Genomic DNA, 27,244 nt, shown 5'->3' on the forward strand with positions numbered 1-27,244 from the left:
GTTGATGGGGGAATCCCTCCTGCAGCGCTACTGTGTTCTGCTGGCGGGGAGCCTTCCCTGTCGGCATTACACAATGATTAGTGTTGCCGGCTATAGCTGCTGACACAAATCGTTTTGGGGAAAACCCAACAGGCTGGTTGTACACAAGTCGATTGATAGATCGACATTGTGTACAACCAGGGTGCCCATATATGGATCAAAATTCGTCCAATTCGTCCGTCTCTGCTCACTGAGCAGGGAAGGGCCTGTCAGAGAGCCGCTGATTCCTATGGAAAGATTGGACGAAAACGGACAGCATGTCAGTCTTCATCAGATCTCATCCGATCCGATCGCCATGCGTCTGATTTTAGCGGATCGGATGGCAGATGGGTGTCAGCAGACACATCTCCACTGACATCTGTCTCCCATAGGAGTCAATGGATGGCCCGCTCGGATCCACCTTTAAAACGGACAGGCAGATCCAAGCGGGCTTGTCGCGTGAAAGGAGCCTAACTGCAAAGGTGCATTTTTACTGACATTTGTTTTCTGCAGAGACTGTGGGTCTGCATGAATCATTTCCTGATATGTCACAACATACAGCAACTATCCTTAAAGTGTACTAAACCCAGGACCCTGCATTCATTATATCTGCATTCACTATACTGGGTCTCCCACAGTACACAGAACATGGAAATGTAATTATTTAAGTAAATATAAACTGCTAAATACCTTTTCTCATCAGCAGTATATAGCAGTCTTGTGAGTTCTATCAGTGTCTAGTTAAAGCTTGTAGGAGGAGTTCTCATTCTACTCTGACTGTTCTTTGAGGCTGCAAGACCCCTGACCCTCTGTCTGGACAGTGCTGATTGCCTGGCCCTGTGCTGATCACATGCACCCTCCCAAGAAAATAAAACTCTCTAGCAATATATACCAAACTGAGCATGTGCATAGCAACTCCAAAAAAAAAAAGGGTTTGGGACTTTAAATGAGGTAGATCTAGCATGGCTAAAAGATGAGTCAATGTGTAACAAGACATGTTTTAGTCATTAAAAAACATGACATGGCAATATGAGTACATAGTAAATAAGCATAGCAATCACATATTATTGACTAGATATTCATAAAAACAATCATAGCAGCTTGGAGATGACATATTGAGGTATCAGAGATTGATTTGGGACAGTGGAAGAAGGGGAGGATCAGAGAAGACAGGATCAAACAGCCTTTTTACACACTGCAGAGGATTAACCCCTTAGGTTCCACAGTGAGTATAGCATGCTTTACTGCACATACAGACTGATTTTACTGTTGTGGGTTTAGTAACTCTTTAATGCCCATCTCTTGGCTCAGCCCCCGCTCCCCAATGACTCCCACTCTCTCACTCTTGGTAGTCTTCTGATGATGCAGAGAGTCGTTTTAATGGTAATGCTAATGCTGCTCTCTACATTAATACACTTTGAATGATGGGGAAAAATAGATCCTGATTGGTGTTATCCAATGCTTAGCGGTGCAATCTGGTAGAATGTTGCCATCAATTTGCTGTAGGCTGTAGGCATGCTGTAGGCATGAGGATTCCACAGTGATTACTGTGGCACTGTAACCTTGTAGCAAGTCTGAGATGAAAGTAGTAGATCTGTGTCATGCATGTGTGCACCTAGCCAGGAACATACATGCTGTTGCTCAGCCACCCGGATTTAAATGATTGTGACACCAAGGGGAAATACTTTAGTCTAGGAAGTAAATACAGAACCTGGAAGATACATGAAAAAAGTTTACTGCAGGCTTTCAAGGTTAGGCCCCTTTCACACTGGGGCAGTGCGAGCGCCGGCGGTAAAATGGCACTATTTTTAGCGCCGCTTAACTGTTGTTTTAGCGGTGCCGGTAAAACCGCCCTGCTAGCGGCTGAGAAACGGTTAAAACCACCTCAAAGCGCTGCTGCAGCGGCGCTTTGCTGGTGGTATAGCCGCGCTGCCCCATTCATTTCAATGGGTAGGAGCGGTGAAGGAGCTGTGTATACACACGGCTCCTTCACTGCTCCAAAGATACTGCTAGCAGGACTTTTTTTTACCGTCCTGCCAGCGTACTGCCCCAGTGGGAAGGCCCTCAGGCTTTCACACTGGAGTGTGAGGAGCGGCTCTTTCAGGGTGATATTTTTAGCACTATAGCGCCTGCAAAGTGCCCCAGTGTGAAAGGGGCCTTATAGATAAAACAAGGGCATTGGCAGTGTTCTCTTTGAAAGGTAATAATTACCTGAAATTTGAACTGCTTTTCTTTAACGTGGACCATCAGACCTTTTTCAACTTTCCATATATTAAATCTGCTGATCTTGCTGTTTTTACTTTTGATAGTAAAACATTTTTTTTCTGCCAGTAAATACCTTCTACAGACCACTTCCTGTTTCTTGTCTGGTAAAAAGCCTCCCACATCATGCACAGCTCTCTCTCTGTCACTCTCTGAAAGTTTGCCAGGAAGGGAGGGGGGGGATGAGTCATAACAGGGCCAATGAAAGCTGCAGAGCTGGAGGTGTGTCTCTGTGTGTCTGTATAAATCCAGGAAGTGAACAGGTAGCTGTGTGAGCTGCCCCCAGTTAAAATGGATGCAGCCAGACTCAGTAGAGGGAGATTTCTGCAGCATATTTGTCAAGTACAGAATCCCAGTATATATATATATATATATATATATATAAATATAAATATAAATATATAAATAAATATATATATATATATATATATATATATATATATATATATATATATATATATATATATATATATATATATATATATATGGAAAGGGAAACTTCAGAATGGCAAAGATGTTTTTATTACAAATTATGTGAGCAGACTGCAGTTCCTGCTTAAGATAACCAACAACATGTAATTTGTCTAGGGTGCTAATACCTTTAAATATAAAGTGTCCACTAAGTAATTTTTTCAAGTAAACAATATGATACTAATAAACACTTTATTAAAAGGTTCACAGAGTTCTGCAGAAGAAAGCTGGCATGAATGTAGCCCCGTCACATCACCCTCTGAGGACATCTGAATATCAAAGGCAGTTTGAAAAAAAAGCCTTCACAGACAATTCTCCTTTGCTTGCTGCAGAGCAGGTATATGTATAAATCTCACACCTTGAACGTATTCATCTTTCACTTTATCCATTTATTAACAATTTATTAAGCATTTCTGGTCATGGAGAATGTTTGTTGTTCTGTGATGCTGTGATGATGACATAATATAAATCCCTGGTTTAGCTGAGAAGGAAGGGATTTCTTCACAAATTAGAATTCCAGGGACTGTCAGATTGCATGAAATCTGTAGAAATTCTGTCACTAAATCTAAAACGGCAATGCTTACCTCTCTGGCTGCCGGTAATGTCGATCTCCTCTGCTCTGCAGTACTAAGGGCAAAGTAGTGATGTAGGTATCAGCAGGAGGACCTACATGAAATTACCAATTTTGGAAGTGTCCCTTACTGCAGACTTATTTCTATTTTTTTTATAAGTAAAGCCGAACTTATGGATGCCACAAGTGCAGTTCGTTCTGCACTCCTGTGATCTGTTTTCAGCAGACAGCGTGCTGAAGTCCGCTGTCTGCTGATGTCACAGAGCCAGTCCAGGCTCAGGCAAGATCACGACAATGAAGAAGTTGGGATACGCCCACATGCCTGGACCCTGCCTCCTCCACAGCTCAGCGCTCCAGTGAGCAAGGAGGGGGTAGAGCAGAGAGTGGTGACTGACAGTCTCCAGCTCTCTGCACATTGAGCTGCGAGGACCGAGTGATCGTCGGTCTTAGATCACTTGCTTCTCAGTGTTAGAGACCACAAGGGACAGATGCAGTATCGGACCTAGGTAAGTATTATTGTGAAAAAAATCCCATACATTGCTTTTAAAATTTTGCTTAGACCTACCCCTACTTTCCGAGCATCCCTATTGGCTGCCCAGCTGGTCAATGGGGTGGAGTGGAACCATGCTTGCTTTTTACATAACTTCAGGTGCCTGTATGTCTGCATCTACTGGTCATTGTGGCATCCTGTTATCACTGAATGTAACATTTGCTTATGCATTTATGCATCCTATGCTTAATTTGAATGTCCTAGGTGTGTGACAGGTTTACTGGGAGTGACAAAAGCTTCTAATGATTGTTTTAGTTACAGAATTGCATTTTGCTCTGACACTAAGGCTCATTCACTGCATTTGTGTTGGGCTGCTTTGCCCAGTACCATACCAACGCAAAGACAAATTGCCATTGTCAGTTCACATCACAGTGCTGCAATTAATTAAAATACGGCATTCAGTACTTTTCTTCAGAACAGCGTGTTGTGACATGTTGGAGTTTATTTACTAAAACTGGAGCGTGCAGAATCTGGTGTAGCTGTGCATTGTAGCAAATCAGCTTCGAACATCAGCTTGTTCAATCAAGCTTTGACAAAAAATCTGGAAGCTGATCATCTTCTCCGCAGAGTTGCACTAGATTTTGCAATCTCCAGTTTTAGTAAATCAACCAATTGAATGGATCTTAATGAAATGTCACTTGTGACATATTTAAAGCGGAGTTCCACCCTCAAGTGGAAGTTTCGCTCATCGGAACCCTCCCCCCCTCCAGTGCCACAGTCGGCACCTTTCAGGGGGGAGGGGGGTGCAGATACCTGCATAATCACGCATGGGCAGTAGGGAACCGGGCAGTGAAGCCACAACCCTTCACTTCCCAATTCCCTGACAGAGGATGGCGGCGGGGGCAGCCGAGAGACAAGTGATTGCTCATCATCTGCTGCCGACATCGCTGGACCCTGGAACAGTTAAGTGTCCATTTATTAAAAGTCAGCAGCTACAGTATTTGTAGCTGCTGGCTTTTAATAATTTTTTTCAGGTGGCACAAGAAAATGAAAAAGTAATTTGCTGGGAATGGCACACTGTCACTGTTTCCTACCAGTAGCTGCTGGAGTGACAGTCCTAATTCATTATATGTAAACCCCCATCTTGTAAAACAACCCATTTACTTTAAAATAGAAATGAAAGGCAAAACATTTGTGTATACATATAAAAAACATTATAAATACCTTTTTCGCCTTTTTTATTAGTGATCACATAATCTTTGTTCTCAGCTGCATAAGGATCTTAGAGAGCTGGGGAAGGAGAAATAGCAACACACTGGTCTTCCCAATGAATGGCTGTGCAGAGGAGAGGGGGGGGATGTCAGCACCAGTCTGATCATTGGAGGAGAACAGGCTGAGTTCCCAGCACTGACCACGCTGTGCTCTCATGCCTAGCGTGGTATGTTTTAATACGAAAGCAGAGGTACTGGCAGGAACAGCAGGTATTGAATTCACACCTAAGAAGCAATAGAAAGAGAACAGGATATATTTTCATACAAGTACATTGTCCATCGGGCACATATTAGGATATTCTGGGTTGACATATTCTTTAACTAAAGCTATTTTTAAACAGTTGTGAATATTTTCTCTTTCAGGTAATACACAACAAGAATCAATCAGTGCCACCATTTAAATTAAATCTCAACACAGAGACAGAATATAAGAGTCAGTTTAAAGGATCTCCACCGGCTAAAGGTCCAAAGTTAAGAAAGGACTGGGAAGACAAACATTACACAGAATATGACAAAGATAATCATTCTCCTAAAAGAAAGGTATATTTTCCCCCAACCCTTAAAGGATAAGTTCACCTTTTAAAAAAATACTAAATGCACATTTTTTGCAGGTTACTGAATGACAGAAAGGATCAATGAAAAACCTAAAACGCTCATCAGCACCATGGTAGTTCATTGAGAAATACAAGCCGCAACGGTTGACGGTGGTTGTAGTTCTCCCATTCACAGTACTCTGTGAATGAGTTATGTGGCCGGGTGGGCAGAGTCCCACACGACTATGTTTTTTTTTTAATTGTGACAGCGGGTGTGGGGAGAAGGTCCCCGGCCTGCTGTCACAGGCGTGTCAAAAGCGTGGGGCCCCCCTAATCCATACCCAACCCTTCAGGTCTGGTATGGATTCTAAGGGGAAGCCACACCAAAATTTAAAAAGAAAAACGGTGTGTGGTCCCCCCAAGATTCATACCAGACCCTTATCTGAGCATGTAGCCTGGCAGGTCAAGAAAAGGGGGAGACAAGCATGTGCCCCCCCTCCTGAATTATACCAGGCCACAAGCTCTCAACATGGGGGGGATGCTGGGGAAGCAAAGAAAGGACTCTTCCCGAGAACCCTGGGCAATGGTTGTGGGGGTCTGCAGGCAGTGGGTTTATAGGAATCTGGAAGCCTCCTTTAATGTGAATGTGTATGGGGTACCCATTCACCAAAAAAGTGTAAAAAGTAAATAAAGACAGTATGAGTTTTTTTTTTTACAATTCCTTTATTAGAAAATAAAATGTCCCCCCGATGTAGATCCATCATCAATCATGCTGCCCGCTGCACCGCCAGACCCAAGAAAAGAAAAAAATGAAATCTCCGGCCTCGTCAAAGGCTCCCCGCCAACTGCCTGCTCCACCATCTGACGATCTCTTAAATGTCAGACAGAGGAGCAGGCAGTTGGCGGGGAGCCTTTGACAAGAGCGGAGATTTTTGTTTTTTTTTGGTCTGGTGGTGCAGCAAGCGGTGTGATTGAGGATGAAACTATATCGAGGGACATTGTTTTTTTTTCTTTTTATTTTTATTTTTTAATAAAGGAATTGTCAAAAACTTGTGTACTGTCTTCATTCACTTTGTACACTTTTTTGGTGAATGCTTAGGGTACTATGTACCCCACACTCATTCACATGGGGGGGGATCTGGGGGCCCCCTTCTTAAAGGGGGCTTCCAGATTCTGATAAGCCCCCCTGCCCGCAGACCTCCACAACCACCGCCCAGGGTTGTGGGGAAGAGGCCCTTGTGCCCATAAACATGGGGACAAGGTGCTTTGGGATGGAGGGGGCAGAGCCCCCATCCGAATACATCCGAATCTCTGAATAACCAAAAATTTGCCTGAATTTACATTTGGACCAAAACCATTTGCACATGTCTAGCTACTGTCCGAAGGTGCCCTTGTGCTCATTCAGTCAGAGTAGGCACCATAATACATAAGATATGCTACTGGCCAAGATTACCAGGTAAAAAACTGTGGGAGAAAAAGCCTGAACAAAACAAAACTAATGCAGCCACCACATTTAAGGATAGGTAAGCTGTGGGCTCTTACTTTTTTGGTTTTGGGTTTAAATACTGTTTTAACAACGTATTTAAAAATATTCTCGTTCAAGAAACCAGTATGTAGCGACCTGATAATTTTTCATTTAGGAAGTGCTTTTGCTGGTAAAAAATAAATAAATAAATAAAATATATCAGATTCCTGCACACAAGCAAGATCCTTACTTCATGCTGCGTATTAATGCAAATGTGTTTTTCTAGGATAAAAAGAAGACGGTTGGTGAGATGAAATCTGGTTCTGCCAAAGTGAACACATCTGACATAGAACAGAAAGAAACTGACCAACAAAATGTTCTAATAGAAAAAAATCTGAAGGAAAAAATTCTTAAACAACTTTACACTCCCACAAAATATTACAGGTAGGCAATCTTTTCATGCTACCTTATTGAACAGAATACTTACATGTATTACACAAGTTTTACTGGATGAAATGGTAGCATAACAAACAGATCGATTCACATATAACTGACATATGAAGCACAAAGTGAGTAAAATAAAAATATGAAATATATGATGCAGTCTTCCAATTGCAATATCACAGTGGTTGTTGTTTTACTTCATGTAACATAGTTGTATTACCTGTTGAACCTACTAGTATATACATTATTTTCCACTTTCTCTAACAGGCTAACAAAACTGTTTATTTTAAGTTTAACATTTTTATTTTTTATATTTTTTCATCATTTTTGCAGTTTTTCTGCACTTAAATCGTGCACTGGGGCTTATTTACTAAAGGCAAAAAGACTGTGCACTTTGCAACCTGCAGCTTCTGCAGACCTTAGTAAATGAACAGAAGCTCTGCTGACTTCCATCATCCAATCATGTGCAAGCAAAAGATGCTGTTTTTTTTCCTTGCACATGATTGGGCACTCCTTGCAAAGTGAAGCCTTACCTCATTTACTAAGCTCTGGAGCAACTTCACTTGCAGAGGGCAACTGCACTGTCTATTTGCCCTTAGTAAATCAATGCCAAAGTGTTATACCCCTGTGGACAGGATATCCTTGAATGGACATGTAGTTTCAAAATTACTTTAATCTCCCTGGCGGTATGATTCATTCTGGTTTTAGGTGCTGAAAGTGGTACAGTTATTTTGCATGGAAATTTGGCGTTTTATATTGTAGTCCTGTAATTCTTAGGAATAACTCTCTTAAATCTGTTCAAACCAGAGTCTAGCAGATATCCCGGGTATGATAAAGTTTATAATATAATAAATAATAATAAAAAACTTTCTGGTTGCTATGGACAATCTCCAAATTCCAGGCAGAAAAAACAGTATTTATAATATAAAAGTGCATGCAGGGCACTGCACAGACCACTAGGGACAAAGGGGGTGTGTATTTTTTTATATAGTACTGTAATCTGTAAGATTACAGTACTGTGTGTGTTTTGTGTGTTTTTACTTTTTTGAATTTGGCGCCGATCTCCGCTCCCGTGCGCCGTAACGTCGCAGGGAACGGAGCTCGGCGGCATTCGGTCACTGTGTGAATCGAGCGGAGGACAGCTCGATCACACAGCGCAGAGGACATCGCTGGATCCAGGGGACAAGGTAAGTAACTTCTCCGTGTCCTCCCTGTATCCAGCGATGCAATCCCAAGTCTGGCTCGGGGTTACCGCTTGTGATAGTAAAATCCCAACCCGAGCCAGACTCGGGATTACCGCTAGGGAGGTTAAGTAAAGGACAAAAAAATAAATAAAAAAACCTGCCAGAAAGAAACCTTTACTGCACCAATGCCACAAAAAAAGTCCAGTTACAATATGCCCAACTATACCTTGACATGCCTCACTGTTCTTTTTTTGTGGCATTGACGCAATAAAGGCTTCTTTCTGGCAACTCGACCATGCATCTAATTTTTGGTATAGTATCATCGTATTTTGCTCCTTGAAACAACCACACCATCTTTTTCCAGAGCAGCCTGTATTTTTCCTGAGGCTACCTGTGGGTTTTTCTTTGTATCCTGAACAATTCTTTTGGCAGTTGTGGCTGAAATCTTTCTTGGTCTACCTGACCTAGCTTGGTATCAAGAGATCCCTGCATTTCCCACTTCTTAATAAGTAATTGAACACTACTGACTGGCATATTTAAGGCTTTGGATATATATTTATATCCTTTTTCATCTTTATAAAATGTCATTACCTTGTTATACAGACCTTTTGTCCGTTCTTTTCTGCTCTCCATGGCTCAGTATTTAGCCTACTCAGTGCATCCATGTGAGAGCTATTTATACACAGACACTAATTGTAAATTGAAAAGCCACATATGTGGAAAATTAAACTTTAATTGCCATTTTAACCCGTGTGTGGCACACTGTGTGTCTGTACTAAGGCCATATATTCCAGGATATGTAAATCTTTGATCAGGGTCATTTGGGGGATTTCTGTGATCATTATGATTTAAAAAAGGAGCCAAACAACTATGTGATAATAAATGGTTTCATATGATCACTATCCTTAAATTAAAAAAATGTTTTTTTGGCATGATCAGTTTTATTTTCAAATCAATGCCAAAATGTAATGATTTCTGTGACTTTTGAGCACAACTGTATATCTGAAAGTCAATCAGTTTTAATGTACCGACGGCCTATCTCATTTCTTGAGGCCTGAAAATGACAGAACAGTACAAATATCCCCCAAGTTATCCCTTTTTGGAAAGTATACAGTCCAAGGTATTTAATAAGAGGCATGGCGAGTTTTTTGAAGTTTTTTTGTATCTTTTTTTGGAAAATGAAGATTTTTTTTTTTTTTACATACTGTGACTAGTGCAATGCAGCGTCATCATATAACTGGTGTGGTGGTGATCAGGGACTGGTAACAGTATGTAAAAAAATAAATAAAAAATAATAATAATTGCCATGGCAACACTGTACTACTCTGGGGAGGTGATCAGGATTTTTTTTTGCACACTATGATTGCTTATAACAGTGATTATCACTGTTATAAACAACCATTTTTACTGAATAAAATCCATTCCAGGGGCGGACTGACCATTCGGTCACTCGGTCACGGACCGAGGGCCCGGCCACTAGGGGGCCCCATCAGGGTTGTCAGCCATAATAAAAACCAGGGACAGTATGTAAAAAATCTGTGTTTTTTTTACTTCTGTCCCTGAAATGTCCCTTACCGACATACTTTTAATGTAAAAATCCCGAGATTGTAGTTGCCCCGCCTCTCCACTGCCTCCTCAGCCAATGGAAAAACAGTGTACCCGCCCCCGTCTTCAGCGCGGCTTATTTGAGATATGAGCAGGAGATGCCGACAGCTGGAGGAGAGAAGAAGAAGAAGGAGGGGACAGCCTGCAGCCTGATAGAAGGTAAGCTAACTGAGCTGCATGTATTATTATGAGTGGTTTACCCTTGTCAGCAAGGGGGAGGGGGGAGGCTGTGTTTGCTCAAGCAGGGCTCTTCCTGTCTCTGAAGTAGTTAGATCGTTTGTCTGAGGAGAAGTGAACTGCTTCTGGAGGATGTGCTGAATGTTTCCCCCCCCCCCATCTGTGCTACACCTCCCTACTCATTACCTGCCTACCAGTACACAGGCACAATCCCCTCCCATGCATTACTATTCCTGTGTCTGTGAGCTGCTGGGGTACTACAAGTCCCAGCATGCCAGGAGATGGAGGCAGCAGTGTGTTCCATCAGACTTTTTTGGGTAAAAAGTGCTGGTGTGTGTACTGTGTATATGTATACTGTATGTGTACTGTGCATGCATGTGTATACTGTGTGTGTGTGTATATGTGTATACATACTGTGCAGGCATGTGTCTGTGTCTATACTGTGCACTACTGTGTGTGTGTGTGTATCTACTGTGTGTCTATATATACTGTGTGTGTGTGCGCGTGTGTGCGTGTATATATAATACTGTGCACTAGTGTGTGTGTGTGTGTGTGTGTGTGTGTATACTGTGCAGGCATGTGTCTGTGTCTATACTGCGTGTGTGTGTATACTGTGCAGGCGTATGTGTGTGTGTGTGTGTGTGTGTGTGTGTGTGTGTGTGTCTGTAAGTATACTGTGTCTGTGTGTTACTGTGCATGCGTGTATGTATACTGTGCATGCATGTGTTTGTGTATATACTGTGCATCTGTGTGTACTGTGCATGCGTGTGTGTATACTGTATGATCCATGTGTGCTCACTGCCGCTCAACAGAATTTGATCCAACAATCCTGTGCCCGTGAAAAATGCCCTTGTTGCCATTCGGAGCCATCTGATTGGTGCACTGCTGAGCTCAACCTCGGATCAGGCAGCAAGGCAGGTCCGGGTGCACACCTGTGCAGTAATAACATGGTGCACAGCTTTTATTCATATGCCCCACTGCCCGATCTGAGGCCAACCACTGCAGTTCACTATTCCGCTGGCTCTACGACAGCACATGTGCAGTTCAGAGCCTGCAACATGTGGCTTTATTTTTTTTCTAAAGGCCTTGCCCGCCAGCTGCCTACCTCACCAAGCACCAAGGTGCAAAGGTGTGTGTGTGTGTGTGTGTGTGTGTGTGTGTGTGTAAGGGGATATTCATGGAAGGTGGCACTCTGGGGGCTCTGCCGTAGGGCATGTCAAAAGTGTCCAATCTGTCTGCCATAATGTCGCAGTCCCGCCGTCATTACTAGCAAAAAAAAAAAATTTATAATAAAAATGCCATAAATCTATCCCCTATTTTGTAGAAGCTATAACTTTTGCGCAAACCAATCAATATACGTTTATTGTGATTTTATTTTTTAACAAAAATATGTAGAAGAATACATATTGGCCTAAACTCTGGAAAAAAAAAATGTATGTGTGTGTGTGTGTGTGTGTGTATATATCTATCCATCTCTCTATCTATCTTACTTTTTTTTTATAGTAAAGTAAAAAATATTGCTTTTTAAAAAAAAGTGTCTGCCTTTTTTCGTTTATAGCGCAAAAACTAAAAATCCCACAAAAAAAAGCTCTATTTGTGGGAACAAAAGGACATCAATTTTGTTTGGGTACAACCTCGCACGACTGCGCAATTGTCAGCTAAAGTGACGCAGTGCCGAATCGCAAAAAGTGCTCTGATCAGGGAGGGGGTAAATACTTCCGGGGCTGAAGTGGTTAAGACTCTCCCATTGACCATGCCCATTGTTCGCCTGGTTCACTATGCATGCCACAGATCATCATCTCCCTGGTAGGGGTCCCAGTGCAGTATTTTGCCCAGGGGCCCATGATGTTAAGGTGGCACTGCCCATGAGAGGCTCGTGGTGCCTTTACTGGGTCACCAGCTCTAGGTCTCCTGCCACCCTGCATGTCGCCGAGCTTGGTGCCCCTCCTCTCTTGGCGGCCATCTGTAAGCCTGGGGGCCCCATAATCTCTTATTGCCCGGGGGCCCCATAAGTTGTCAGTCCGCCCCTGATTCATTCATTCAGTTTCTACTGTTGTGATTAGCCACAGCTACATGGTACAGATGGACTATGATTGGCCCTGTCTGTACCATGAGATCACTGTGACCAATCACACAGATCAACTCAATAGTATACAATGAATTGCATGAATGAAAGCCATCCATTGTGTACAATTGTCATGTGATCTGCTGTGATTGGTCACAGAGATCATATGACACTGCCATGTCTGGTGAACACAGTGGGTGACAGATTGCGCTGCAGCACAGCCTGTGTGGTGCATTCTGGGGGGTGGGTGAATGTCTAGTTCTGAGTGGACATCATATGACATTCACCCACCCCCCCAGAACTTGCCTCGCGCACGCCCCATGGGTCAAATACAGTTAAATGTGTTAAAAATTACATTTATTTATTGCATTACGAATTAAACTCTTTTATAAGATTTACCAAAAAAATAAAAAACAATACTCAGGGATAATGTACATATCCAAGTGATGACACAAATTGTTAAATGAAACCCAGATCTATTAATACTGTAAACTTCTATCATTTAATAATGCTTTATACAGAACACATTTAGGCTGCTTAATTAAAGAAGTGGAGACGTTTGTTCATCTGCATATGAATGGATACTTGAAGCGAGTCTCAATATCACAATTATTATAAAAAAGAAAAGGCAATACCTAGAATCTTGATAAATAATCATGCAGTAGTAATATGCACAACTCCTGTGCAGAACTAAGGGTGTACTGGTTAAAGGGAAACCAATTGGGTTTTCTTGACACAAAAGGAAACTGTGCACCTATATTTTTATTTATTTTTTTGAGTAAAAAGGAGTTATGAACCTTTCAGATCGATCTATTTCAGAGTTTGCACGGGCAGGGCTAGAGCCTTTTCAGTCCCTAAAGAGAGAGTGGGCTGTTTTCGTAATGACGGTATAAGCCATATTCAAGAGAGCATGATTTCAAAACATGGAACCTATTTACAGGCATACCCTGCTTTTAAGTACACAATGGGGTTTATTTACTAAAGCTGGAAAGTGCAAAATCAGGCTCACTTCTGCATAGAAACCAATGAGCTTCCATGTTTTATTACCAAAGCTTAATTGAACAATCTGGGGTTAGAAGCTCATTGGTTTCTATGCAGAAGTGAGCCTGATTTTGCACTTTCCAGCTTTAGTAAATAAACCCCATTGTGTACCTAAAAGTGGGGTATGCCTGTAAACAAGAAATGTCACCAGCAGATAGGAAAAAAATCCCCCAGGGGACCATATGCACATAAAATGCCTGTTTTATTTTTGTCAGTCTGAAATTATAAAGTTCCATGCTAAATAATAAATAATAAAGTGTTACACGAATGCAAAACTGTACAAATGTGCTAATAAAAACATGAAAAATACCTTAATACAGTAAATATTAACAACAATATTAAAACAATGTGATAACTTCTTAATAATAAATGGTAAAGTCCCAAGTGCATAATATGTGCTCAAATGTTCATTATAGATACATTTCCAGATTGATGCAGACTGGAATAGATGCTTGTGATGGCGCTCCAAACCTTATAATAAGTGCCAACACACTCGTGCTCCTCCCTTTGTAATTATTCCTCACCTCAGGTGACTGCACACTTAAGTTTGGTCAATGCACACACGTTGAACCACCCTTGGGCTCTGTGTTATGTAGACTGTGCAGGCTTCTGAACCATTCAGAAAATGTATCCTCAGTGCATATAAAAAAAAAAAAAAAAAAAACAATCTGGATGGTGTTTTATCGTTTAAAAAATAAAACTATTAAATCCCAATGAAAGCCGTAGGTCCATTGTATAGACACAGCAGTTTGTTCTAACGCTGCTGCTACTGTCTAAACCATCTTGTCTCCTCCCCAACGCGTGTCGACACAGGAAATCACATGTCTTCCTCAGGGGGAATGCTGACTGTTGTCCTCCCAAAGACCAAAATATGGACATTCCTATGAGGGAGTTACAGTCCGCACTGAGCAACTAACCCTCTCCATTCTGCAATGATGTGTCTCCTCATCTCTCACAGGGACTGTTCAGACAAGGACACTGTTCTTTCTGCAATCTCCTACATGCAGCATTCTCCTTGCATAGACAGCAATTGTTTACCTTCCAGAGTAGTGTAGACCAAGACTGGATATAAATCTCTGAAATATCCCTGTCTGACAGTGGATAATAAAGACATTTCATAAAAGTCAAAATTGTTAACGCACATTCTTGTTTCCGATAAAAAAACATGGCTGTAGCTTTTGTGGTGTTTCATTGGTTAACCGAATATTGTTTATTACTCGTGATCTGCAAGCACTTATTGTGGTTCCAAAAGGTGAAAAATTCTTGTGCTGGGTGAGAATGAGAGTGCTATCGTCATGTGTTGGTGGCAGCACAGTGAGATCTAGCCTGCAGTATTTCACATATTGGAGGCAGTGGCTGGGATCTGGCACCGTTCTCATCTCAAGTAGGAGTTATGTAGGCTCTGTATGCACTGCATGTCATGCTCCCTCTCCTCTTGCTCTGTTTGTCAAAACTTCATCTTATTTGTTCAGCCTTGTTGGATAGCGGTGGCAGGATGCGGGATGGCTCAGCAACCCTTCACAGATTTGAGCTATGTACACAGGGACCCCTGGGGGATTTAAAAAGCTTTTTTTAACTCCTGGCAATACTTCTTGAGCTAAGTTGTTAGCATAAAAATAACCTTTCTTAAAGTGGAACTTCACTCTCCCAATCAACATTATTTATTTTTTATCCTCAACCCTCTAGCATTAGTAATTAGATAAGAAAGTATATCTTATTTACTTGTATTAAACTTTTTTTTTAACATTTCTTCAGTTACTTCCTGGTTTCTTGCCTAGGCAAATGATGTCATACATCCCAGGAGTCTTCGGGAGGAGAGGAGGAGGGCTTTTCTCAGCTAAGCACACCTTCAAGCATGCTTGAGCTAAGGGCAGATGGATTCCAGGAAGAAAATACTACATGAATCATTTACCCTTACTCAAGATGGCCACGGCCAGTAATACTAGGGTGGTGTTTTTCAAAGTGATTTCTCAACAAAATAAAGGAAGAGTTGGGAGCCTGATTCCCAGTTAGGCTACCTCAAATTTGCTAATTGCTAAGATAGTAAACAGAATTTTAGATATTTTTTTTTTTTTTTTTTTTTTTTTACTATTTATATTATTTCTACTTTACAAATAAACATCTGATACAGGGTGCACCCATGACACTGGTCTTCCAGAACATTTTGTTTTTTTTAAGGGGAGAGCATAGAAGAAGCTGTTTGCTTTCAGACTGTCTCTTTAACTAGAACGTAATGCAGAGAAAAGGGAAGGGAGGATCCCTCATCTAAAAAGCTATGTGTGTAATCAGGGCTTGAGATTTCTTAACAAGTTTTTTTTTGGAAAATAATTGATATTAGCCTGGTTAAATGTGAAAAGCAGCCTAGAGAGCTTCTAAATGCAGTAATATAAATGACTATAAAAATCAGAAAATATTTTTTGCCTTGAACAATAAAATAAACAGATCATAAATGCAAGTATGGTATATCAGTGAAAAATGATCTTTATTTACTTCCTAGCGGAGTGCATTTAGAACTGAAATCTACTGTAGTATGTTAGCTTTTAGGTACAGGTCCAGGCCGTGTGGTGGCAGTTTGTGGGTTGCTAGTTTCATACTAATTCTACTTTCATAGCGATTACACAGCCTTTGATGGTTAATGTTAATATGCATCACAGCTTATCTGTTTATAGTCTCTTGAGTTTAAGGAGACTTCAGAGTGACATTAGCACTTCCAACTGAATGGCTATCCCCCGTCTCTTGGCTCTTGCTTAGATAAGGAATGTATGAAGTCCACCAAATGCCACACATTTCCAGCAAAACTAGAGTTTACTAGCAATTGAACTCACCAAGTATAGTAGCTGCTAAAGATACCAAATGCAGTATATAAAACATGTCATATCTAACAATCTATTACGTTATTGCTGTTTATTGTTACGGCCTAGTCCCACTTTGTATGTGTCTGGCTCTGAGATCTGCACAGCATCCAGTGAACAAATGTATTCAGCTGCATTCCAGCTCCTGGGAGATATATTGCTTAAGAACAGACACTTTGCCTTGTGTTTCATATCTTAGTGATCAGGTTGAGGGGCTACTATTTCAAAACCTTCAGATCAAGCAATGTAATGCAGAGGTCAGAGTTTGATAAGTTGGCAGACAAGCAGTACTTTATAATCAAGACCGATAACCGCTAATGAACCGTTAATTCAAATAAACTGTGAATATTAGGATACAAGGCTGGATGAGTGAAGATCCAGTGATACAAATAAAATACAAAGTCCATAAACCAGCCGATGGGTATCACGAATCCAAAACTAGATACCGATATAGAAAAGTAATTATAGAGTTGTTAGAGTTCTTGCATTTTAGAAATGTACAGGCATGGCCAAAAGTTTTTGAGAATGACACAAATATTAATTTTGACAAAGTCTGCTGCCTCTGTTTTTCTTTTATGGCAATTTGCTTATACTCCAGAATGTTACAAAGAGTGATCAGATGAATTGCAATTAATTGCAAAGTCCCTCTGCGATGAAAATTAAATTAATTACATAAAAAACATTTATACTGCATTTGTGAAGAAGGCTTCAGGGCGCCCAAGAAAGTCCAGCAAGCGCAAGGACCGTCTTCTAGAGTTGATTCAGCTGCGGGATCGCGGCACCACCAGTACAGAGTTTGCTCAGAAATAGCAGCAGGCAGGTGTGAGTGAATCTGCATGCACAGTGAGGTGAATACTTTTGGAGGATGGCTTGGTGTCAAGAAGGGCAGCAAAGAAGCCACTTCTCTCCAGGAAAAACACGAGGGACAGACTGGTATACTGCAAAAGGTACAGGGATTGGATTGTTGAGGACTGGGGTAAAGTCATTTTCTCTGATAAATTCCCCATTCCAATTGTTTAGGGCATCCAGAAAAAAACCTTATCCAGAAAAGAAAAAGTGAACGCTACCATCAGTCCTGTGTCATGCCAATAGTAAATCATCCTGAGACCATTCATGTGTGGGATAGCTTCTCAGCCAAGGGAGTGGGCTCACTCACAATTTTGCCTAAGAACACAGCCATGAATGAACAATGGTACAAAAACATCCTCCAAGAGCAACTTTTTCGAACCATCCAAGAACAGTTTGTTGAGGAAACAATCCTTTTTCCAGCATGATGGAGCACATTGCCATAAGGCAAAAGTGATAACTAAGTGGCTCTTGGAACAAAACATCGATTTTGGATCCATGGCCAGGAAACTCCCCAAACCCCACAAATTCAGAAAATTCCAAGCATTAATTATGTAAGAATGGGCTGGGATGTGGCCCAGAAGTTGATTGACAGCATGCCAGGGCGAATTGCAGAGGTCTTGAAAAAGAAGGGTCAATGATTCATTTCCCTCATATGCTGCTAAATGGTCGCATGAATTGAATCGCACATTAGATGAAGATGATTGGTCCAATATTTGGTTGGCCACCAAAACTTCTTCTAAAAATTGTTATGCAGTTGAAACCAACTTCAAAGTTATGGCACGTTGGTATTTGGTACCAGCAAGGATAGCAGAATTTGTCCCAGCATACCCAGAAAATTGTTTTCTTGGATGATCTTCACCAGGTACACATTTTCATATTTGGTGGCAATGTCCAGTAACCCAAGATTTCTGGGGAAAGATATTTGACCCATCTGTGGCCCTTCTAAATCTTAAACCAATTTCTCTCACTCGTACTCAATTTCAACTTCTCATTAATCTTACAACCGCAGCCACTATAGCAAAGGCATGGAAATCTCCCACCTTAACTGTGGCTGAAGCCAAACATAGGATGTTGAAGGCCCTCCTATTTGCCAAAATGACGGCAGTAGAAGATGATAATATTGGTAAATTCAACAAAATCTGGAAACCTTGGGTTAAACATCATTTACCCCACGACTTTGATTATTCATTGTTGTTGCCGCAATAATTCCTCCATTTTGTTTTATTATTACCTATAAGCTTTTCCTGGGCATGGGCTGCGCTACCACCATGGGAGACCCTCCTTTTTCTTTCTTTCCCCTTTCCCTCTTCTTCTTCCTATTTTTATCTATATGGATAAGGGAATCTTTATACTTACTCATATAGTTCCATATTTTGAGATTGACAAGCACTGTCTTTTTTTTTCTCTGATATTTTTCTTAATCTTATCTTTTTGATCTAATGTAATTGGCATTTGTAATTTATGATTTGAATACCTAGACCCCTTTTTTTTTTTTTTTTACAAAATATAATATAATTTTGGCATTAATATTCCTGGTTTATACAGTTGTGCCCCTACCCATCCACAGTTTGCGCCCATTAGGGTTGGATGGGTGGTCTGGAGGGATGTTTCATTAAATATGCCAACACTTTAAGAGTTCCAACTCTGACTCTTTAAAGCGGGGTTCCACTCTAAAGTGGAACTTCCGCTCATCGGAACCCTCCCCCCCTCCGGTGTCACAATTGGCATCTTTCAGGGGGGAGAGGGGTGCAGATACCTATAAAAGACAGGTATTTACACCCACTTCCGGGCATAGACTCCCACGGGAGTCTATGCCTCTTCCTGTCCCTGCGCGCTGTCTGCCACGGTCCGATAAGACTCATTCCGACAGATTCTCCGACCGTGTGTACAAGGGCTAACACCCTCTGCACAATGCATCTCCAAACCAGTGTGATTACCTACGGTATAAAGACCCAGCAGATTGCTGGTGAGAAACCAAAAGGGAAAGTGTATAATTAAAACCTTGTTATCAAAAAGTGGTGTGTTATAACCTCATCCAGTGTGAAGTGCACACTGTGATATATACCACACGAAATAATAAAAAAAATATATAAAAAAACTTCCTGCTAGGTGTGATGTTCTATATCGCTACTGCCAAAATAATCTTATAGGCGTGTTACACCTTCTGCAAAATGTGGTGCTAAAGTGCTAGTGCTATTGTGGTGGATTCAAACATGGAAAATACTTTTTAAATGTGTTATACCCTCTGGTGGATGTAGTCACCAAAATTATGTTCCCAACCTATAGTGTCCAGTAACCTGCAAAATGATAGAACCCAGAGGGGTTAGATGCCCTGTGGTATTAATATAGTTAATAATAGCTTTATAACATGAAAATAAATAAATAAATTAGATATGACAAAATTAAATCAATTGCAGTCTCTACATGTGCAAAACCAGAAAACAAACAAAGTGACTTGTGCTCAAAAAAGTGTTCAGTGCTTTCTGAAAAAATAGTACTGTTGTTTCAGTGACCTCTGGTGTTGATGATTCTTATCCGCACTCCTATTGCACATGCACTGACCAAATGGCCTCAACCCCCCCAGGGGTACTGGGGGGTTGAGGTTAATTATTTCATTTTTTTTCCAGAGCCAGCAATTATGCCACTCACCTCACTGTCTTGCAGCTCCGCTCGGGCTGAGGAACGGAGCTGCCGACGTCACTTCCGGGTTTTGTGAAGCAGCCCGAAGTGACCTGCCTGTCTTTGAATGACAATGCTCGCGCCTGTAGAAGCTAGTCGGCGTTCTACATTACGCCGCAAGGCGGGTTTTTAACCCACAAATGAAGCGCCGTGGATGCAATCTTGTGATTGCATCGGCGCCACAGTGCACTATGTTAAATTACTTTTTATTTATTTTTATGTCTGAAAGGGCCCGTTTTATTTTTTTTACTTTTATTTTTTCTTTTCTTTTTTTCTTTTTCTTTTTTTACACTACAAGAGGGGGGGGGGGGGGGGCGGCGCCCGGGCGCCCCCTATAGACGGGCAGCCACTGCTTAAGAGACACCGGGGTTGATTTACTAAAACATGAGAGTGCAAAATCTGGTGCAGCTCTCCATAGAGACCAATCAGCTTCCAGTTTTTTTGTCAAAGCTTTATTGAATAAGCTGAAGTTAGAAGCTGATTGGCTGCCATGCATAGCTGCACCAGATTTTGCCCTCTCCAGTCTTTGTAAATCAACCTCACCATGCCTAATTTGTGATAACATCATTTTCAGTTTATAATTACAGTGTTAAGACTGTAGAAAGAACATGTTTCAATGGTAGAGCATAATGCAAATCTAATTACAATACTAATAGTACAAGCCAGGATCAGCACCAATATGTGAGCGTCGGATCTTAATGCTATTCATGAAAATATCCTTGACAAAAAGTCAGAGATCAAAGAAAACTTATGATCATAATGAGCCAATATCTGCAACACAAATATACACAATGTACATGGGCCTTAGCAAATCTCATTCAATATTATTTGTTTTGCAGGAAAGCAAAAACAGAATATTCTGCAAATTATTTATCTCCTTCAGAATATAACTACAAAGATGGAGCTTGGATAAAAGCAAAACGTCAAGTAAATGATCAGGTAAGTGAAATGTATTTGTTTTGTTTTTTGTTTTTTTATTGCTCCACTTAGAGGCAAAGATGGGTTGGCATGAATTAAAAGAGAAGTATTACCAAATCTTTTTTGACTGTACTTCTTTTTAGGGCCACAGGAGTACATTTACTTTTGTTCCCCTGTGACCTAGGCAGAGTTGTGCCGGGCTTGGAAAGTATCTCAACAGTATTGTCAGGATCCACCAGGCTGCTGGGTTGACAGGTGTCTCAGCATAGGGCTGAGAGCCTGAGCCAGCTGCGCTCGCCTCCTCCCCAGCCTCATGCTGTAGTGAGTACTGGAGGAACAGAGCAGACGGCAGTGACTGATAGTCACTGCTCTCTGCTGGGAGCAAACTGAGAGCTGAGCGATCAGCAGTTAGGTGATCGCTCAGTTCTCAGTTTTAGAGCTGGCATGGGATAGCTGCAGTGCCACACAGATCCTTCAGCACGGTGGTATGTATGTTTTTTTTTCTTTTGTAGTCCCATATTTCTCATATAAGTTGTTTTTTATTGCACTGTGTGCAACGTATGCTAGGGAATGTTTATGAAATTTGTATCAGGGCAAAATATAGGCATTACCCATAAAACATCACATCTCCTCTATTTAGTTTTTACATGAATACACATACAGTATAATGCCAATATAATTGGATGCTATGTTTAACCTTTTTTCCTAAAAAACTTCGTATGGGGATAATTTATAAAGCAGCAGCATGGGTATACTGCTGCTATCATAGATTTCATTATATATGAAGGTAAAAAAGTCTGGCGATGTCCTCTCTTTGTTAGTCCCTTTTTATTAATAAGGCTTCCAGCAGTGATCAAATTGTGCTAACAGTGTTTTTTTTGTTAGATTCAGCCATGAAATATGGAGAATTCCCACACTGCACGGAAGATCCTAAAGGATAAATCATAAGGCATTTGCTAAGGCCAATTTACTAAACCCATATTTAGGGTTTATTAATGTGTTACATGCTCCAGCAGTGTCTTCTTAAAGAGGAGCTCCAGTAATTTTTGTGTTTATTAAAAGCAGCTACAAAAACCTGTAGCTGTTGACTTTTAATAATCAGACACTCATCTGTCCTATGATCTGGTGATGTGCTCATCCGACCCGTCCCTTCCCTTTGTCTTCTGTCTCAGGCGCCAGCATCCCAACTGTGGGCACCCGGCTGTGACAGCTTGCGGCTTCAAACACGGGTGCCCACAGCACATGCGTGAGCTGTGCTACGCCTTGTGAATGGTCCCACAATCTTCTGAGACCTGTGACATGTCCCAGATGACTGCGGAGAGGGAGGGGAGAACCTCCGGTCAGATCACCCAGGTGATCCGAATGGAAGTGAGAGCAGGTATCTGTCAAAACTAGGTATCCGCTCTTCCTTCCCCTAAAAAAGTGCCATTTGGGGAAGAGGAGGGGGGAAGGAGGCCTTAAAGCGGCACTTCCCCTTTTGGATGGAGCTCAACTTTAATTAACTTTAACTAAAGGCAAAACATATTTTTAGTTTTAGATAGAGTGGAGAGGGATTAGAACGATTGCCAATTTTTTTTGGTGTCTGTGAAGGTCCGGCACTGTAAGCCGGGCCTTTACAGCATGATGATTAAGGTGATTCACCATCTCTATTTGTTCTGTTTACCAATATCATTGAAAGCGAAAGTAAAAGAAAATCACAAATTTTGGGTTGTCCCCATAAAAGTAATAGAGAGGAAAGCTTCCAATAGGAACACTAGTTCTGGTGACCTGAGGGTCCCAAAGAAATTCTCTTAAAGTGCTAGTAAACTCTGTACTACCAACTTGTAAGTATAATACGGCTTATCTGTAGGTACTGTGAATATCTCTTAAACTTTCACAGTTTAGGAGATATTCAGAGTGCATGCAGCCAATGCCATCATCGGCACACATGCTGTAAAGGCCTGGCTTACAGTGCTGGACCTTCAGAGCCCATGCCGGAAACAATGACTCCCGCGCCTATGCGCCAGAGTGATGTCATCGTGGCTTCGGAGTTATAGCCCTCCCTTGCTCCATCCAAAATAAAAAAAATAAAAAAAGTTTTGCCTATCGTTCTACTTTAAAATCTTTTGGCTGGCAGTAAATGTGAGTTTCTATGGGGTGCCTATTGAGGAGGATGGAAAAAATTGTTATTCTTAGTGCAGAAACACTAGTAATTGATGAGTTAAAATACTGATTTATGAGGAAACAAAACCGTCTATGGCAAAATAACCGTTTTGTGAAAAAATAACTGAGAATTTTTATTTGAAAATTAAGAATGTACTTACAAAACACTTATGCTGTAACTTCATATGAAATTATAAGCAAGAACACAAAACTACGTATTTTTGATAAGTAGTAATCAAAGCTCAAGTCTATTTTTATTAATTTGAGCGTGGCATTGTGCTTTAATGACATTTCTTCCAAGAGCTGTTGATTATGTTTGTTGAACTTGAAAAGTACACAAGGTTTCTGACTTTTCAAGCTGTGATAGTGCTCATGGCTTGTTTGAAGTGATCTCTTTGAGTGATTTTTCATATGATAAAGAGGCCACTTTAGCGACATATAAGTATTATCACAGCTTGATGATGCAGAGCCATTGTGATCATTTCAGTTACAGCATTGTGGTTTCATCAATGGCTGTAAGAGAAGTATTATTTATTTATTTATTTCTGCATAATTGTAGTCCTGCCATGAGTTTTTACTGCAGTTTAATTATCCAGTATCAGTAACTAGAATGCTTGGCTAGGTGGCAGCAACGAGCTGTGCTTTGCTTTTTCCAGTTGATGCTAATGATATAGTTATAATAAATTATGATTTGTTCTGTGTTCCTTCCTTTAGGACTCTCCTCTCAGTGTAGGCTCCATGTGGGTCGCTGAGGTTGGTTTGTTCTCTCCTAAAACTACTTTACTTTTCCATAGTTACAGTAGATAAGCACTTTCAGTGCAGACTACTCTATAAGGGCAGTTTTTTTGCTTGTTTCATAGGTACATTAACACTGGAAACAATGGGTAGACCGGGTAGAAAGATTTTATTTTGCGTTGCAGGAGAGTATAAAAAGTGGGAATGTTAAATTCATATTTTAGAACAATCTCAGGGAAAGTTTTTTTTGGGGAGAAGTTTATATAATGGGGGAGATTTACTAAAACTGATGCATGCAGAATCTGGTGCAGCTGTGCATGGTAACCAATCAGCTTTTAACTTCCGCTTGTTCAATTAAAGTAGACATAAAGGCAAAAACTAACTCTAAACCAATTCTCAGCCACATTCTAAGCCTAATCTATCTAACCATGTAAAAAAAAGATCGCTATATTTACCTATTCTAAAGCTGCTCCGGTCCTGCATAAAGCGGCACCTTCTGTGTGCAGGAGAAAGCATGACAATGGCTGGGAAACATCTGGGAAGTGACTTCACTCATAGATTTACTAAGGGGCTGTCACCTGCCTGCTGTCCTCTCTTGCTTTACAACGTTATCCCAACCACATAGTTTTTGCGCATACTTTATTTGGGTACACACACTGCACCAAAATTGGGGTGCTTGTATTAGAGATGGAGTGATTATAAGCTTTTAACCATTTATATTTTTATGATGAGTTAAGCAAACTGTTTCTGTGCTGTTGAGCAGGTAAAGGAACTGCGAGAAAAGGCTGAATATTATAGACGCCGAGCTCAAGGAACTCATTTCTCCCGGGACCACCTTAATCAGATAATGTCTACTAACAATAAATTTTGGGATGTGTCTTCTACCGTGAGCAGCGAGGAGGATATAAGCAACAATATTAAAGCTTTAGATTTGGCTGGGTATGTCTGGCACTTTCCTTTGTAGTTTTACCCAAGTGTGTTGTGTACTGTGTAATGTGTATTGCACTTTGGGCATATATGTTCCGTCACTATAGTATACGTTTCCTTTCATACAAGTGGGAGGTCATGTGGATAGGCTGTATATAAAATGTAACTTACTTAGAGCCTTACATCCAGTGTCATAAATTTACTGTAATGATCTTTTCCAAAAACCGCCTTAAATCTTCCTTCACATTATATTATTATTTTTTTTTCTATTCATACTTACCTAGGTGGATGCTGCATCAAACCGATGCTGCATCTGTCCACCGCTCCCTCTTCACTGAGAACCGTGCCACCGAACACCGCCCATGGCTCGGTTCTCACTCCTTCCCGTGCGGAGAGCTGCTGCCTCTCAGTCAGCATCTCTCCTCTCTGCTCCTCCACGCTCATCGGAGAGTTGAGCTGTGAAGGGGTGGGGAGCTGCCGTCTCAACGGCTTGCTGAGACTGCCATCAGTCAAGGCAGCTGGCAGATCCAGACTTCGGAAGTTGGGATGACGCACTGTCTCCACTGATTCCAGTGACGTCAGTGGAGAGCAGACTTCAGACCGCTCTCCACTGAAAACGTAACAGGAGTGCAAAATGGATTGCACTCTTGTGACCCTTAGGAGAAGCCCAGCCTAAAAATATCAGCCCAGACTTCTCCTTTAATGCATTTTATATGCTATATATGATCCCCTGCACAGCAAAAATCAGAATAGGAGTGGGGAGCTCTGCAATGTAAGCCATTCAGTCTCAATATCATTGGGCACTGCTGCCATTATAACATACTTTCAGGCACTTAAGGTGGAAGAGGGAGCTGTTTAGGTAGCCTACAAGAGGGGGATCACAGGGTGATGTGTTAATGCTACACACCAAACTTAAAGCACACAGATAATTAATAATAGTTCAAATGGATCAGAAGGGAGATCTAGGGGCTGTCAGCGTGAGCAGCTCTTGAAAGCTCTGGATCTGGTTCTGAAGGCCATTTAATAGACCTGGGCTGGTCGTAGCAGGCACTCAATAGAAAACAACAGACAGGAGCGTGGGATCTGATTAGAAAGCTGAATATCTTTATTGGATAAAAGCAAATGCAGACTTGCATCACAGCAGCCAGGAATTAGCTTGGGACAGCTTGAAATCAAGGCACCACAGTCCTGGCAGAGAGGGTGATGTATAAACTCATCAATGCCGGCTGGAATTCACTAGATCAGAAAAGAAGGGAGGCGGTAACGCGTTTCAAGGATGTGTTAATACTTATTCTTGAATAGTGGTATTAATCTGGCTATGCAGTGTGGTAGAGGTATACACTGGCTAGGCTGAATTACAAATATTTAGATAGGTAAAATAGTTCACTAATGGTTTGTGACTTTCATCTACATGATTAGCTGCTTACTTGGATTCTGATTTAAAGTAGATGTAAAACCTAGCAGAATGATGTTTAGTTTGCTTAAAACAGAACTTCAGGAAGATTGTTCTCCTCCCCTCCCTACTATGTTTGTATTAGATGTTTTTTTCTTTTATCTGGCAGCGGGTACTTCATTTTGCCAGGTACCTGCTCCCACTGCCACTCAGATCAGCTAGGCGATCCGAGCTGATGTTTTCCCCCTCATCTTTTGCAACCTGCTGAGACACATCACAGGTCCCAGAAGGCTGCAGGACCATTCACAGAATGCATGCATAGCAGGAAATGGGCTGTGAAGCCTCAGGGAGTCACACCGGCTTCCCACAGTCAACTTTGGGGTGCCGGGGACCTGAAGACTGGTGAACAACTGACCTGGGTGAAAACAGCGCTGGATCCTTAAACAGGTAAGTGTCTTTTTATTTATTAAATCAGCAGCTACAGTATTGGAGTACCAAATATACACTGCATGCTTGTACTATACAAAATATAAACTTTATTCAGACAAAACTAAACAGAACAAAAATCGAATAAAATCCACATGACATCATGATGTACAGTAGGTATAGGAAATAATCACCCCCCCCCCCCCCACCTTTAAAATAATCACATTTTGTGGCTTTGCAGCTGAAATGGAGACTGGCTCATTTTTTGTTTTATCCAGCTGTATTTACACAGTGCAACTTAACATCCAAGTGAAAGATATAACACCAACAAGTCAGAAAAAAAATAATTAAAAAACAGAATCACTGAGTTGCAAAAAGGATCACCCCCTTGTATCAGTATTTTGTTGAACCACCTTTTGCTTTAATTGCAGCCTTTAGTCTGTTGGGATATGTTTCTACTAACTGTGCACATCTAGACTTTGCAATATTTGACCACTCTTCTTTGCAGAACTGCTCGTGTTCAGCTAAATTTAATGGTAACCGTTTGTGGACCGAAGTCTTCTAGTCATTACATAGATTTTCAGTGTGGTTTAGGTCTGATCTCTGACTAGGCCATGCAAGCACATTCACCTCTTTCTCCTTTAACCAATGTGTGGTAAATTTTGCTGTGTGCTTTGGGTAATTTTCACGTTGGAATCTAAGCCTTCTTCCCATTGACGACTTTCT

The 27,244-nt window shown here is 41.2% G+C and overlaps 1 protein-coding gene across 3 annotated transcripts in view; it reads left to right on the forward strand.

The window, feature by feature from the left end:
* MDM1 (Mdm1 nuclear protein) overlaps positions 1 to 27,244 on the forward strand; it is a 94,018-nt gene that overhangs the window by 27,752 nt on the left and 39,022 nt on the right. For 2 of the 3 annotated variants that reach the window (XM_077469259.1, XM_077469261.1), the window contains 6 exons: positions 2,954 to 3,088; positions 5,447 to 5,623; positions 7,368 to 7,525; positions 20,817 to 20,916; positions 23,752 to 23,790; positions 24,536 to 24,711. In XM_077469259.1, coding sequence (XP_077325385.1) covers positions 2,954 to 3,088; positions 5,447 to 5,623; positions 7,368 to 7,525; positions 20,817 to 20,916; positions 23,752 to 23,790; positions 24,536 to 24,711 — 785 coding nt within the window. The remainder of the gene's footprint in view (positions 1 to 2,953; positions 3,089 to 5,446; positions 5,624 to 7,367; positions 7,526 to 20,816; positions 20,917 to 23,751; positions 23,791 to 24,535; positions 24,712 to 27,244) is intronic. The other variant, XM_077469260.1, reaches the window with a different exon arrangement.

Source organism: Lithobates pipiens, unplaced genomic scaffold, assembly GCF_037356315.1.
Source record: "Lithobates pipiens isolate NorthernLeopardFrog02 unplaced genomic scaffold, aLitPip1_a1.2 Scaffold_8, whole genome shotgun sequence".
NCBI lineage: Eukaryota > Metazoa > Chordata > Amphibia > Anura > Ranidae > Lithobates > Lithobates pipiens.